The sequence below is a fragment of the Aspergillus bombycis genome, assembly GCF_001792695.1.
Source record: "Aspergillus bombycis strain NRRL26010 chromosome Unknown contig00001, whole genome shotgun sequence".
Classification (NCBI taxonomy): domain Eukaryota; kingdom Fungi; phylum Ascomycota; class Eurotiomycetes; order Eurotiales; family Aspergillaceae; genus Aspergillus; species Aspergillus bombycis.
Window position 1 is genome coordinate 802984 of NW_019170003.1, and position 15742 is coordinate 818725.

Below are 15742 nucleotides of genomic sequence, written 5' to 3' on the forward strand. Positions count from 1 at the left end.
TGCTTCTAACTGATTTGCTTATAGCAGTGGCTTTCTCTGCTTCAGATCTCTTCAGCACACCTTCCGGTTCTATGTCGATCATTTCCGTTCATTGTCCACTATGTCTTGCTCTTCGCCCACCGTGCTTCATGTTGCGGTAGAGGATCGGCAAGTGAAATTACGGTGGGCCAGATGATTCCTCACGTCCAGGCGTAGCTAAGGCCGAACGCAAGACCAACCTTGGGCATATCTGCAGAACTACAGGGAACCCCGTCGGAGCCCTAGCAAGGCTCCCTATGTGATTATCAGCCATATAGCTAAGGCTCCAGTCACTATTGGACATATCACTCTTATCACGCTACTCTATCTATCGTGCATCCCCACTATCCGTTGCCCTAGGAGGGTGGAGCTGATTGATAAAACTTTCCCAGTTCATCAGTTGACAATCTCTTCATCGCGCTTGTGATGTATTAATAATGTGGGATAGTGAGAAATAGATGTAAAAGCATATAAGGCTCTAAATATCCAGTGTTGGTCGTAGTTTCATTGCTAATAGATTAGTCAAGGACGCTTGTAACTGATATGTGCAAGATTAAATTCATTCAAAATCGTTCTGTCTCTTCTTGCACTAGTATCCTCAGCCTGCCTTTTGAAGCCCTTCTGAAATGGGCCAACCTAATGACAAGAAGGCTCCTGAGGTAGCCAATGTCATGATATCTCCGACACATAGTATCGGCAAACATCTATCTCCTTCGGCAGGTTCTCTCGAAGTCCAGCAACTATCGCCTCCAGTCTATCACATCTTCTCTCGATCTCGCAAGCTAGAAATGGTGGTAATTGTCTCCCTTGCGGCCATCTTTTCACCATTGTCCTCCAATATCTACTTTCCCGCCCTGGGGGATATCTCAAGAGTAGGTCAACCCTAAACTGTACAACTCTATTCCCAGCCATGATTAAATGATCGATTGTCAGGATCTTCATACAAGTATGACCCTAACAACTTTGACCATCACCATATATATGATCGTTCAGGGAATTGCACCGACCTTTTGGGGTTCCATATCAGACACCTCTGGCCGACGACCCGTGTTAATTGGGACTATGGTTGTCTATATCATTTCCAACATTGCCCTAGGTGCATCTACCAACTACGGCGAGCTTATGGCATTCCGTGCCTTGCAGGCTGCTGGCAGCGCCGCTACGATCTCGATTGGTTCGTCACTCACCGATTAGGCTTGACTTCGGCCACAACTAACACTTACCTACAGGAGCAGGTGTCATCGGTGATATCACGACGTCGGCGCAACGAGGAAGCTTGGTACGCATTTTCGGTGGTGGTAAGTTCTTCGCTACCTGGGAATTCCATTCTTATGAGAGCTGACAGCAAGACAAGTCCGCATGCTCGGTCAAGGTGTTGGTCCAGTTTTCGGCGGTGTTCTCGCGCAGTATCTCGGATTTCGATCGATCTTTTGGTTCCTTACGATTTGCGCCACCGTCAGTCTGTTAACTATCCTCGTACTACTTCCTGAGACCCTGCGGTCCATTGCCGGTAACGGAACGGTTCCTCTTCATGGCCTGCAGAAGCCATGGCTATACTATATCATTGGACAGCCAGGTGTTGAAGAGGGCGCCGAGCCAAGGCTCAAAAAGTCCAGGGTGACTCTTCGAACTGGCTTCGCGCCTCTAAACTTCCTGGCAGAGATTGATGTGTTTATTACTCTTTTCTTCGGAAGTATGGTCACATCCAGTACCTCTGACCTGTTCGAGCAAACATACAACTTGAGCACCCTTCAGGTTGGACTCACGTTTCTGGGAAATGGTAAGACAATTACCTTCAATCCTAGAAAGCAATAGTACTACAGCTAATTAATGCACTCACCAGGCCTCGGATGCATGTCGGGATCCTACACCATCGGCTACCTAATGGACTACAACCACCATCTCACCGAGCGCGAATACTGCGCGAGACAGAACTACCCACTCGACATGCGAGTTAACCTGAAAACACACCCAGACTTTCCGATTGAGACCGCGCGTATGCGTAACACCTGGTGGATTACGATTCTGTTTATCGTGTGTGTCGCGGTCTATGGTGTTTCGCTGCATACCCATCTTGCGGTCCCCATCATCCTGCAATATATCATCGCCTACTGCTCGACTGGCATCTTGACAATTAACAGTGCATTGGTGATTGATCTGTACCCAGGTGCCAGTGCTAGTGCCACCGCTGTCAATAATCTTATGCGGTGACTGGTTGGTGCGGCAGGGGTTGCGGCTGTACAGCCTATGGTTGATGCGCTGGGTCCGGTGTATACTTTCGTTTTAGTTGCTGGTATCACTCTGACCCCGTTCCCTTTGCTGTGGGCGGAGATGAAGTATGGAGCTAGATGGCGGCTTGCTCGACATCAGAGGTTGAACAGCCCTCGGGCTAGTTAAGGCGGATATAGGGGGTGGCTGAATGTGTAGAAGGGCAGTGGAAGGTTACGGGAGTTTGCACGGAGTTAGGTAAAAGAAGGATTTGTCTTTTTGGACACTTTGCCATCAGTAGTAAACAGTGGCAGAGGAAAAGTACCTCCGCTTGGTGCTTGTACTGATCAACCTGGAACGACATGAGAGGTCTTAGGTAACCCGCACAGCCTGATCTAATTCATACAACTACAATGCGGGGCACCGCTTGACGATACAGAAATATCAACCAGGCAATAGCATTATAAAACCCCCTATCAAGATACTTCGAGTGCACGTACAGTCATAGGTAGTCGAATAGGGTGATTTTCCAGTCTACAAGAACTGCTATCTTCATATATTACTGAGATTATTGGTGACCTATCTATCTTGTCACAGTGTTTGTATCAGCTGACCCTTTATCACCCATGGGCCAGAAGTTGGGAACCTGAGCTTGTTCATCGTAAAGATAAACTTGAGCAGGAGTTCGCGGAGCGAACACAGCCATGGGCTCAGACTTTTGTTGCACTTAAGGCAGCTCTTCCTGAGAGAAGTAAGTCAGTTCAAGCTGTTACTCTAGGCAAACCCACGGACGGAAAGTTCACCTATCCCATCGAGAAGCGCCGCGCCAAGGAAAATGTGATAGCCCTGCGTAGGGCGGAAAGGTCTCTAGATGCCTTCTGGGAAGCCATTGACCAACAAATGGTCACTAAGGCCGATGGCCTGTATGGCACGGCTGCGCGGAATCTCCTCTCCCAACCGCGCATCCTGCAGCGCACTCGGGAGTGGATCGAGCCAGAAAAGGCCCAGCCTGCCGCACAGAATAAGGCAGGCCATGTCGATCCTTACGTTTTGTACCAACCAGCATCCAGTGTCTACTCCGGCCTTTCGGCAAGGGCACTGGACGTCTCACAGCCCAAGACCAAGGTCAAAACCCGTGGACCTCCACGTCCTGCCCCCGCACCCGTCAGGGAAGCTGCAGCGCTAGTTCAGCCCGACTCTATTGATCGTCAACCCACCTTCCCTGTGGATGCGCGTGCCCTCAAGGTCTTCCGAGCCCTCTTCTTCAACCCTACAATGACATCCACAGCCGGCGAAGTGGCGTGGAATGACTTTCTGCATGCCATGACTTCAGTCGGCTTCAAAGCCATGAAGCTTTACGGCTCTGTCTGGCAGTTTCAGCCGACCAGGCTGGATGTTGAAAGGAACATCCTATTCCACGAACCCCATCCACAGGGAAAACTACCGTTCCGAACAGCCCGGCGATACGGCCGTAGGCTTAGTAAGACTTATGGCTGGTTTGGAGGGATGTTTGTCTCAAAACAAGTGAAATAGGCCAACTCTGCGAAGCGAGATACCCACCATACGCCCGCGGCATGTCATAGTTCAATTCAGTCTTCAGTGCAGTAATATGCGAGATAGCCACCTGTAAGCTCAGGGGGTATGTACCTTTTCGTATACCTGAATAAACAAGTGATAAAGAAAGGGGGTGTCTGTATTCAAGTACCCCCTTCACAGAATTAGCATTGGCAATTGGATTGTTCAATATATCATAATTTGAATCCCTGTATGAAGATAGTTTTGGGACTTTCATCTAGTTTCATAAACATGTAGTATATTTGTCAGCTAAAGATATACTAGGCACTATATATCGCAATAGGTAAATGGAGCCGTGCCGTACTTTTAAAGGCATTAACAGGTTGCATTGATAATGTTACAAAAGCATCGTTCCTCTTGCGCTGGAATTACATCGCGATTTGGTATAATATTGACAAATAGTCGAGGCTGCTGGTTCTATTAATATCAGAAGACGCTCATCGCCCAGTCTATATCTATTCATCTATCTAAAAGTCACGGCTTGTTTCCTGAAGACTACTAGTTTTGAGTAATTGTGGTAGTATGTAACCTGCAGAGTCTAGTCCCAGTCAGGAGAAAAACACGACAACACCCCAGACGATTGTAAAAATAGCCAGGTGTTTAATATTCCAAGACTTAATTAGTTCTGTCGTTTTCAGTAAGCCAAGTAAGCCCCGTATGAGTTGTGCTAAGTGAATATAAATCCATGTACTCGTGGACCACCACTATGGCACGGGCCGTTGCTGTAAGCCACATTTGCCTGGTAAACTGTAAGGCTGGGATCTCCACATCTGCTCCTGCAACAGTTGCCATGCAGTTAATATACCAAGATCACTAGTTAATGGGTAGGCGTGGAGGAAAGAGTAGTAATTCCTCTTTGCTTGCTCGACAGAAGGTTGTGTCAAGCAGCTTCTTATACTTGTCGGCACTTCGGTGATAAAAGTGAAGGTGTCTAGCAACTAGGCAGCCTGTACAACAGGTAAGGGAAAGTGACGGTACTGATTTTGGTTGCAAGTTTCTTTACTAGATAATCAGTCGAACGCATGGTACCAAAAGCGCCGCTTGCGGGTCTCATAAAGCGTCGCAAAGAACTTTCGGTCTACATTTTTAGAAAAAGCCGCGTCAAGTATTCGCATCGTCCGACCACAACTGACGGAATAGCGTTCTTTCCTCGTCTAGATATTCAGGCTTTATTGAATTTCACAGGATTCGCTGCCACACGTTCAACGCGGCCAGCCATACAGCCCGTATATGCCCAAGATGAGATTGTCCTCTTGCTGTCTTCCGCGTGTCTGAGGGCTCCACAGTTCACCTTCGCAAACATTGCAGAAGACAGCTGAATCCCAAATCTGTCCTAGCGAAGAATAAAGATGAGGCCTCGTTCAATTCTTTACCCGCCCAAAGTAAATTTCGATAGCCTCCCGAACTGTAAGCGTTTGAATGTCGGGAAACATTGCGTTCAAAGTCCCCTCTGCAGGCAAATTCAGACCCCCGTTAGCAGCCCAGCTTCCACAAGCTGCGAGGATCTTCATGAAAGCCCCCGAGACATATTGAGGAGGCAACTTGGCCGCTACGGCGGGAAGAATTGTGCATTGCCCCTTAAGAAGCGTCTCCATTGCGTCGTCATGTCTCTCGAAAGACACTCCTTTGATCTCCTCAGCAATACGCAGAAATTCATTCAAGGTCAGCCTGTCTCCAACGAGAAAACATCTTTTCTCCCATTCATTCAGGCCAAGAACCTTCACAACGAAACGGCCTATGTCCTGCGAATGAGTCAAGACTAACGGGGTGTCGCCATTACCAGGAATTGCGGCAAAGTTGTTATCCAGATCAACCCAAGAAGGCGCATTGAAATCGAAGGCGGACGGTATGTGAGGCGCAAACCAATAGTCCATGAATAACCCGTTGGAAAAAAGAGTATACTCCAGGCTGGAAGTCTCAAGAAGTTCAATCGCTTTGAACTTGAAAGCATGGAGAGGTAATGCTGCAAGATGACTAGTGAATAATAATCAGCATAGCCTATGCGATACGAGATTGATTGTATAGTACCTTGAATCATATTTTGCACCGAATTCACTTGGCATAAATCTCCTGGTGGCTTTCGACCGATCGGCTGCCTCAATGAGATTCAGTTGAGCCTGTCCACTAGCTTCACTCTGTAACGAGACCGCTGAGATGACCGTGTGAACCTCATGTTCTTCGAGAACACTTTGTAGACTTTTGGGGTCCGAGTAGTCCACGGCGAGGACCTTGGAATCATTTGAGTCGTTCCGGCTGAGGATAACGCATTCATGGGAACCATCTTTCTCAATTGCCTTGACGATGGCCCTACCGATAGCGGTGGTGCCGCCTGCCACTGCGACCTTGACCATGATGGAATGGAAAGTTGTTCTGGACGGGTATGAAGGTTATGGCTGGGTGCCTTGATTTATATAATATAGCAGGATTAACGCGAAGAGTGATCAACTTCTGCCTCATCATTAAGAGCTTCTCTCATGAAGAGCATATATATACTAAGTGGCAAGCCAATCAGACCGCGCGTCGGAATACGGGTAATTGGGAGCCGGCCGGGCCGGAAGGTTGGCGGGTCGGGTGCGGGGGTTCCCGGCGGTGTTGTTACTCCCACGGATCCGCGCTCGGTCCACACTTTGTCGCGAACTGTTTGGGTTTTCATCCTTAGTGCCTATACGGTGAGCGATACTCGAGTACCAGCACCTCGAACTAGACTTGGACAAGTGACCTACCTTGACGTTGATTCAGACACTCTACCCCCGTCACGAGAAGCCATGCTCAGTAGCGTATTACACTGCAGTGGGAGGATATTGTTCGAGACATCATGGATTTGCTTCTCCCATGTCCAGCACTAACTCCACCTCTGACTTTGATGCCTTATGAACTCTTGAAATTGTATAGATGTTGTCTCAGAAACCGCAAAACTCCGCTGCCTTGCACGACTTTTTGGAAAAAAAAAACATTAGTGACCAGCAACTGCAATGTACTTGCAGGAGAAGATAATCATCGGTAGGTTTTTTCTTCTATATGTGAATAGTGTACTATCATTAAAACCTCTCCAAGGCCCTACAGGTAAGTACAGGGTCTCAAACTTCATCACCAGGAACGCTGTACACACAGCCCAATTCCGTTCAGCAAGACGGAGCCTGCAGTCCTGAAACTGTTAAAAAGCTTCACCTATGAACTAAACGATCCTCACATGGAAGTTCAAAACTACTTGATAAGTGAGGCTGTTGCCCAACTACGTCAATACATAATCTCAGTTGGACTCCCCGTGAAGGGCATAAAAAACTCATCTGACATCGCAACACTAGGTACTATCAACAGCACCAAAGAACTCAGAGTCTGGTGCAGGGCCCCCTATTTAAACCGTATTTCATGCACATTTATATTAACTGTATAGATCCTCAGCAAGCAGCCAGTGTAAAGTACAGCGGGGAAGGCTTCTCGACAGTGGTGCAAGAAATCGAGAGAGAGACACTCTATGTAGGATGACACCAGATATACAACGACCATACCGGCTACAAAACACCGGCAGCCACCCGACTGGCCAGCCCAACCCTTCCCCAGAGTAATGTATGGCAATGTGTATAATATGAATGGTCTCCGTTATGGCGATAACTGGCCGAAGGAGCATATAGAGAAGGGAATTTCGCCTATATTATCTTGTTCAACATGGTTTGGCCCCCACACGTCGAAATACTGGCAAACGGTTCCTGAACCTATCAGGTGATGGATATGCGTTGGTCGAAAGCACACTCAATGATGCGGTGGTGGGCCTAGTTATATATTAACATAACAGTCTTTAACATGATAAAATAATTGAATATCTAAGCTGCTGCGTATAATAAGGATAATATAGATTCTGCTAACAACCAAATAAATACATTCAATTCGCCACTATATTCCCTTATACACTTTTGTGAAGGATGGGGCACTTCCCTTTATGAGCCACAATGAATAATCTCAGAAGGTCAAGTATTCATGTCAATGAATCTTGAATTCTTCCCCTTCCCTCTTCCCTTATAAGTGCGAGCCACGTATGTATATATATCATACCGCTCCTCATCTCTAGAGCCAACCTGCAACCCACAGCTCCTATCTCTACCACAAAGACCTAAGCCTAGCCAAAGCATTTAATCGTGCTATGTGCAAACATGGGCGAGGACTGCTGGCAAATATGTTGTCTCTATCTATTCTTCCCTCATGAAAGAAATAAAGATCGTGGCTCTATGTGAGTCTTCCTCACCAACTTCATTTCTATCCCTCTTCCTGAAATCCCCTAGCCGAATTTCACTATCCTGTAAGTATCATACTATGCCGTTTCATCTTTTGGACCCCTATATACTAATCCCCACTAAGGGCATGGCTGTGCTGGCTCCATGAAGGATCCGGAGAGGACCGTGACGCCCACTCTGCTCCCACAGAAAAACAAACCAATGAGCCTACTGCGAAACACGGAAGAGCCAGCTCAACATGTCAGCTGATTTTCATGAAATCCTACAGACCAGACAGGCTGTTATCGAGCCATTATCATGGACGAAAGGCTCCTTCTCCTCTCTCAGAAATGCCTCATGGCCCGGCGTCTGCGGGGGCTGCCGCCGTGCGCCACTTCATGCAGTGGAGGCCACCAGACCTCCTGAGTACCGATAAAACTGTAACTAAGCTATATAGTACTTATTTCCAGAGAGAAAGTTAATCAGAAGATTTGGGACTTAGCGAAAAGCGCCTGTCGACATACAGTCCGAGATAGAGAATGCCCGACATGAGTGATCAATAAGAAAGAGCAACGGCCGGGCCTTCACAAGGGCTATATGACGCCAATGCCAGAGTCATGGATCCCTGAGTGCATCACAATCAAGGCTGAAGGGCTATATGGACGTGCAACGCTTTGTAGTTGTACATTTTTGTCTGAACCCTGCGAACTGTGAGACCCCTATGATACTGTCAATTGCTGCAATCTGGCAAGTGGCCCAAAGAAAGAGTGATTGCTTCAGCACACACTCACATGTGTGTGTATCTCTACTATTGGCCTTTTGGCCGACATTTGTACTAGGAGGTCCACCTGCACCCGGGTGACAAGTGATGGAACCGAGACAGTATGTATTCATATTTTCTTTATCCATTGAGGTCACAAAACGCAGCTCGCGTTGGCGGGCCAGGTATGGGATCCTCTGCCTCGGGGAGGATACCAAGTTAAGCATTCAAACTGTCGAATGGGGGCCAAGGGGACGCAGAAGCCGACATTGTCATGATCATGTTGAATTCCTGGTTAAATCGGAGCCGCTCAGTGCTGGCCTTTTAGGGCATAAATGTCTGCAAACGCCCGAATTATTCACCCACGGCCGATGTGTTGCTGAGCACTGTGTATTTCTGGTAGATGCGATCCTAGCAGTACCCACGAGAACTCGCAACAAGAACAGCACATTATAGGTCTCTGTGCTCCCGGTCAGTGGGCTATTAGCACTATACACTTGACAGTGTAAGGGAGATTTTACCACGTTGCATTTTCGGAAAACTACCGAGACATTGATGCAACTGGTACCTCAGACTCAAGCGTCGTCAACGCTTTTGTATTGATGGACCGTGCAACTCCAACTGTTGGTACCACTTCCTATTGTTCCTTTTGGCGGCTTCTCAACAACCCTCAGCCTACATTCCATTCGATACTCAAAGTCTCTCGATACAATCCGCGGGGGTCAGTTCGTCCCGTGGTTGCGTCTAGGCAATACCCTTACTGATGACAGACCTGCGTCATTCAGTCCGCCTGCAGCTGCCTACCTGTTAATCTTCTGCCCCCATTGAAGGACTTGTAATCTGCTAGTTCCACCGTGATTGACGAGTCGGTCCACATGGTTCACCTCTTCCTCGCTCCTGAGAGCTGCGGTGACAAACCATCATGTCCCCGAAGGACCCATTTCCTATGGGTATTTCTGAGATCCCGCAAAGTCACCATGGTTACATTCTAGTCTTGGGCTCGCCCACTAGCGTCCAAAGATCTACAGTCAACACAGACTGGGCGTGTGTGCCAATGGACTGCCACACAATGTGTTCCTGATACTCAGCCCCAGCAGCATGGAGCGCTATATCATTGGTGCTTACGAATGTCTTAGATTGGGCTATCAAGCAACCGTGGCTACACGACACCATACCAACCAACACGTTATAGTGGCTCTCGAAAGACCTCCAAAACACCTTCTATTGTCAATACATCGTTCCAACAGCAACCCGCCAGATATTTCCAAGGATATAATTACAGTGCAGCTTGGGAGGAACTCAAGCGGGCTATACTCCACGCTGGCAAGTACAGGATTAAGCTCTAGAAACGAACAGTATTCGCAACGGTTACTTCCTATTCGCATTAGGGCTCCAAGGAAATCCAGTGGAGAAATGGCCAATGCCTTTGTGGAACTTCGAGCGTTTGCCTGGGTAGCGAGATACAGCTTAGGCGGTTGGGCCATGGTTGCCAATCCAGATCTTGCTGAATCTTTGTTACCAAAGGATACACGGCAACTTCCTGGCTACAGAAACTGTCCGGCGATCTGTATATCATAAAAGCGGCAAGGAATACCCTATTCATATTAATATTGGAGAGCCGAGATCAGTTTTAGCTATCTCGGGGTCATTATCTGAAATCGCAAAGATGCAGCCGCAAATAAACAGGCAGCTCACCGCATGGATTCGCAGCCTGCTATCATTTGAGGGATTGCCCATAGTATCCATCACACACAATCGATATGCTCAATATTGAAGGCCCTAGCCGGCAATGTTTCAGGCTTGGGACTTCCGCCCTCTCTTATATCAAATACGGTCAACGAATCCGAACCAACATCTACTGTCGACTGTCCAGAGGGCTATGATGGTTGGGGACCACAAACTGTGACCCCCAACTTTTACCAGGGAGCGAATGCAGAGATTGAATAAGATAGGACATCTATCTGTAATGCTGGATATCCAATATCGCTCACATGGCAGACTCTATAGCCTAGCATCGGAGATCTTCTACAATGGCGAAGCACAGCCCATTGTACTGATTGTACTATAGAATGAGCCGGTTCTTCGATAGAATAGTTTCGATAAGTGGAATAACTCGGTCTCGTGTTTATTCTGAGGGTTTAAGTCTCTTTATTGTGTGGATCCAATTTCCAGAGGCGTGTGGCACTCGACTTTTAACAACGGGAACGCCGAGATCGCGGTTTATCTGACCTCTGTTCTTATGAACTATATCCGCAATTTCCTTATTATATCACCATACAAAGCGCAAGTCGCGTTGACAACCCAGGACTGGGAGGTATGCAGTAGACCGACGAATATGAGAATTGACGAGGAAGTTAACAAACACATTATGGTCTCCTATCTGTCCAATAACCTAACTGGCTACTATCTCAGTTAATACTTCCAGGAAATGCTTGTCGAGCTGCGACAGTAAGTCTTAAAATACTGTCAATAATAACTAGTGGCTCACTGGGTGATTCGCAAGGATACTATATCAATCAGGGGAGAGTATATCTAGAATCTAGGGAGCCAGCCCCAGGGCTACCACTCAATTGCTCTCCATGCGTTGTGTGGGTACATTGATGGGTACACACTGAACTCAAGGCTCTACTCGAAATCTACGCCTGGTTGCACAGTCCATTACTTATAAACCACATCCACAGCAATCGCTCCGCATTTAAAAATGTCTGTGTAATTTTCCCAGGTTACTTTGGTGGCACCTGCGGGAACTATAAACACTTGAACATGCCACATTCAGACCGTCGATGGTGTTTAGGGGACAGAAGTGGGCATTGTAATCGTCATTCTAACAAGGAACAATGGGACTGTATAACACAATCTACATTGCAGGCCGTTCCTACTTTGCTGTTTCGTCCGCAGCGAGGGCACGACCTTCTGAGAAAGACACCGATGTGTCGTTACTTCTGTTAGGTATGAGCATAAGCCACAGTGAAAGACGAGGATACAAGCTTATTAAAAGACTGGCTGGAAGCGTGGATCCGGAGAGGGCTCTAACAAACAGGACAGCCTAGTTGATACACTAAACATACCAGTCAAAGACAAACGACATGAGTTTCCCATTGTGGTATATAATGCTGCAGCTTCCCCTGACCGTTATGAAGCACGCGTTGGTGGGCGATGCGAGCTCTCAGGTGTCTGACATCCACGCCGCAACACATCTCATGAACTCTATCAATCATGCAACGGTCACCACTGTCAGGAAAGGAAAGAGAAAAGGGAGAGCAGTCTTACGAAATGGCTCAATCAATTAGTACTTAACTATGATCAACCAATCTACCAGTTTTCGCACTGCGCCGGTCAATTCTGGTAGGATACTATTTTTCGTACATTTTTATATCGGTCCGATCTGGCCGATTTCCTTACACCACCAATAGGTCTGTTCTACGGCAGAGACGAGTTTGAAATAGTGATGCCAAAACTATGTCTGTATCGGGGCTGCCCCGTGATTGGTGTACGTCTGTTGCCTTTGAGAGTCTGATGAATAGTTTAGACCCAATTCGAACCGGAGGAGTTTCTTTGAGTAAAAGGGCTAAATGGCAAGCTCTAAATATCCAAAAGAGCTCGAACTCGCAGCTCTAAAGCTACACAGAGATTGGCGCCTAGCCCAGCATACCCGGGTCAAGTGAAGACTCGCGATCGTGGCATCATAGGTAATGACAGCTAGCTGGTCTTGGCCGGTGGGCCGTCAGCTCAACATGATGTATCGGATGGGGGGGTATCCAAGTACACGAATATGACCTGTCCAATAGCTCGGCTGGCTGGGCGCTTGTGCCTCGGCCCTTACGCCCTCCAGAATCAAAAAAGAAGATACACTCGTTTCCTTCAAGAATCAGAAAATAGCGGTCAGTATTCAATTCATGTAAGAATTGGCAGCATTGATGGCACGTATGGTGGAATTCTGGGCTCGAGATCACAAATATGTATCTTCTTTTTCTTTTTTTTTTTTCCTCTTGCGTCGCGGGACGTCGTCCGAGGGTTGAAGAAACCGTGGATCTACAGTGTTTTCACCGTGTTTTAGACATGTCAAATTTTCGTTTCGTGTCTAGAGAATCTACTATGCAGGATATAGTTAGTTTTGTTTTTATTATTAAAAAGAAAAGTCACATAGTTAACCAATACCACTGTCAAGTTCTAAAACCGACTCTACTAGTACCATAGCTCGACGATTACGTTCCCCAGTATCTATCTTTAAAATCAATAGAATAGTATATCGGTGGTAGGACCAAAGAATGTTATAAAAGCTAAGCATGTTAGCATCATGATTCTACCATCCAGTTTTGGCTCGCTGTACTTCCACTGTAATCAAATTAAGTATGCAGCCTGCACCGTTTCTTCAGCCCTAGGACCTCCGCGTAGGTAATACGGCCGGGTAGGGGGATGTATGGAAGCAATCCTGGCGAAATCGTGCTTGTTCCTTGGCCAGGGGTGCTTAAATAGAGATGCATTGAATGAGACTAAGTATCCGATTTCATATAGAATTATTGTTAATGTCTGCCGTCAGGTATATACATTAGGGTTGACAAATTGACCCTTCATTTCCAAGACGCGGGGAAATATAGCGGCTGTAAAAAATAGATATCGCGAAAACAAGCACTAAGATAGAAGGATGTAACCCGAGAAAGAAAGAAAGAACACAGAAAATCACTGGCCATGTACAGACGACAGCAGCGAATCAGGAGTCCAGCCATCATCGGTTAAATACCATAGCTTTCCCTCCCGTGCACGACACAGCATATTCAAAAGACACTTTTCGACACCCCTACGTGCCTCAAGACTGAGATGGCCCAGAACGTCCGTCATCTTCATGACATAATCGATCTTCGCGGCTCCGTCCCGGTGATATGCCACGAAGTGGTTATGCAGGAATGCACGCAGACTGTATACCGAAGTTTGCCACACGTTTCGTGAGGTTGAAAGAGCGACATCCAGTAATGCCATGTCATTATAAATCTCGGGCGCGGGTAGTGCTGCTGTGACAGGTGAGCGGGATATGGATTCTTGCATCGTGATACAGATGGAAAATAGACAAGCCAGTCTGTCGTAGTCGGAGGAGAAGCTGGCGGCCTGGGAAGGGCTTTCGTTGGCTAGGTGGAAATTCGACCGTAGGAGTAAAACGGCATCGTACAGAGAGGGGTAAGACGCGAGGCCGTCCAGATATAGTCGAGATGAGAATGCCATGAGGGTTCGCATGTCTTGAATGAAGGATATCAGCCACAGGCAGCGGACCTTCTGTGTATCCACTAAAGCTGCTTTCGCTGCATTCTGAAATGACTGCTCGGATATTTGTGATATGTTATTCGACGACTCGAACCACGTCGGTTTAGACATTAAGGAAACGCTGTTTGACACATTAGCTACGGCGCTACCATAGCGGTATAGAAGCTTACAGATAGACGACAAGCTCCAGCCGCCAATTATCGTGCAGCTTATCAATACCACCCCGTGCGTCGATCATTCTTTGAAGACCGGTACGATGCACCATCCACTCCTCTTCCGTCCCCCAATATCTCTGCACATAAGTCAGTCATGTATCAATTTGAATCACCAGACAAGCCTCGCGGGAAGAGGAAAGGGGCACGGAGAAAACCATTGTCATGGTGGGGGGGCGGACGTGCCTCAAATGTTAAAAGCCGAATAACAGCAGCAAAGGCATCGTTACTCAGCGATTTCTCTGGGTCGGCCATCCATGTAGAGAGTATGCTCACTGCCTCAGATTTGTATTTCAACGCATCGGCGGAGACGGTTCCTTTGGAAGGGTTCATCCCCGCGTAGAGATGAGCCAAATGAGCTGCTGAGTGGGCCATAATCCCATAAAAAGAAGCAGCGTTGGAGAGGTCCAAGGGAAACCAAACATCTTTCATCGGGTTAAAGCTCGGAATGGCGACATCATCGAACATCATAGCCGCGTGGGTAATTAGCCCTGGCATCGAATTAGCCACGCTAGCACATAAGAGCATCCCTCATGGAACCCACAGTGATGGAGCAATTTGTGGTGTTTACTTGTCAATTGAACCGGAAACATCTCAAAGGGGTCGAGCCTGGAAGATGCAAGGGCGTGGTTGAGTCCGGTTAAGGCTTGTGTTGGCACACCAGAATACTGGCTTCGGTGTTTTCTTCGCCGTAATCTGAGTATCTGGATTTTATACGGGTCGGACTGGGCTGGTGCAGCAGGAAGACATCCTCGGCACAATGATACTCAACTACTGGTTCAGGAGTGCGGTTTGGTTTGGGTTTACTATTCTCCACGGGGCTTGTGTGAGGCAATATTTTCCTCTGGGTTCGGCGATCTTCTGATTTCTGCTTGCGCCGTTGGCGCTGCCTCCAGTGCTCCCGCATTGCATGGCTGCGAGCTTCGGCCAACGTGCCCTCGGTTACGAAGGCGAAGCGGGAACCCCCATCCTCTGCTCCCGAGGAGTGAGACGGGGACCGCCCAGAGTGTGACGGTGAAGGCTTCTCATATCGTGGAATCATAGTTTAGAGTAGTAGAGTGATTTTCTGGCGAGTCATGGAAATGTGTTTGTGGTCCTGCTGGACATGTTAGTGGCAATAGCTTCTGACGGCAGTAAGTACTGGCGGAGTTAGTCACACATGAATTTGTCTTTATGAACGACTCAATTCAAGCGATACATCCTAATCCAGCGTGTGTTATCGGGAACTACAAGAGTATGCAACACTGTTTTCTCATGATGTTGTGAAACAGGTAGAGAGGTATTTGCCGTTCAGATCCCTTTGGTAAGGAGGGAAATTCGACGAGGGTCTATTTTGAGTATTTATTAGTCATGATCGGCTGATCCACTCGCCCTCGGCGGAAGAATCTTCGCTTCTCACGTTTCTTGGTCGTTCTGCTTTTACGCAGTACTAGTGGCACTTCCTCTTGGTCAATTCCACGTGGGAAGAACATTTGATTCGGTCCTGGTGGTGGTATTAGAGTGTA

At 47.5% G+C, this 15742-nt stretch overlaps 3 protein-coding genes across 3 annotated transcripts; 1 reads left to right on the top strand and 2 right to left on the bottom strand.

Moving 5' to 3' along the window:
• Positions 1–644: 644 nt before the first annotated feature.
• On the top strand, positions 645–3759 carry ABOM_000292 (uncharacterized protein; the record flags this gene model as incomplete). The annotated part of the gene is made up of 7 exons (XM_022527422.1): positions 645–890; positions 952–1192; positions 1248–1316; positions 1373–1798; positions 1862–2185; positions 2246–2354; positions 2862–3759. The coding sequence occupies 7 exons, from the start codon at positions 645–647 to the stop codon at positions 3757–3759; spliced, it is 2313 nt and encodes a 770-aa protein (XP_022394778.1).
• A 1403-nt stretch (positions 3760–5162) lies between these two features.
• Positions 5163–6152, bottom strand: ABOM_000293 (uncharacterized protein; the record flags this gene model as incomplete). The annotated part of the gene is made up of 2 exons (XM_022527423.1): positions 5163–5775; positions 5830–6152. The coding sequence occupies 2 exons, from the start codon at positions 6150–6152 to the stop codon at positions 5163–5165; spliced, it is 936 nt and encodes a 311-aa protein (XP_022394779.1).
• A 7297-nt stretch (positions 6153–13449) lies between these two features.
• ABOM_000294 (uncharacterized protein) lies at positions 13450–15279 on the bottom strand (the record flags this gene model as incomplete). The annotated part of the gene is made up of 4 exons (XM_022527424.1): positions 13450–14146; positions 14196–14317; positions 14448–14728; positions 14907–15279. 4 exons carry the CDS (start codon positions 15277–15279, stop codon positions 13450–13452), a joined length of 1473 nt encoding a protein of 490 aa, XP_022394888.1.
• Between the last annotated feature and the right edge of the window lie 463 nt (positions 15280–15742).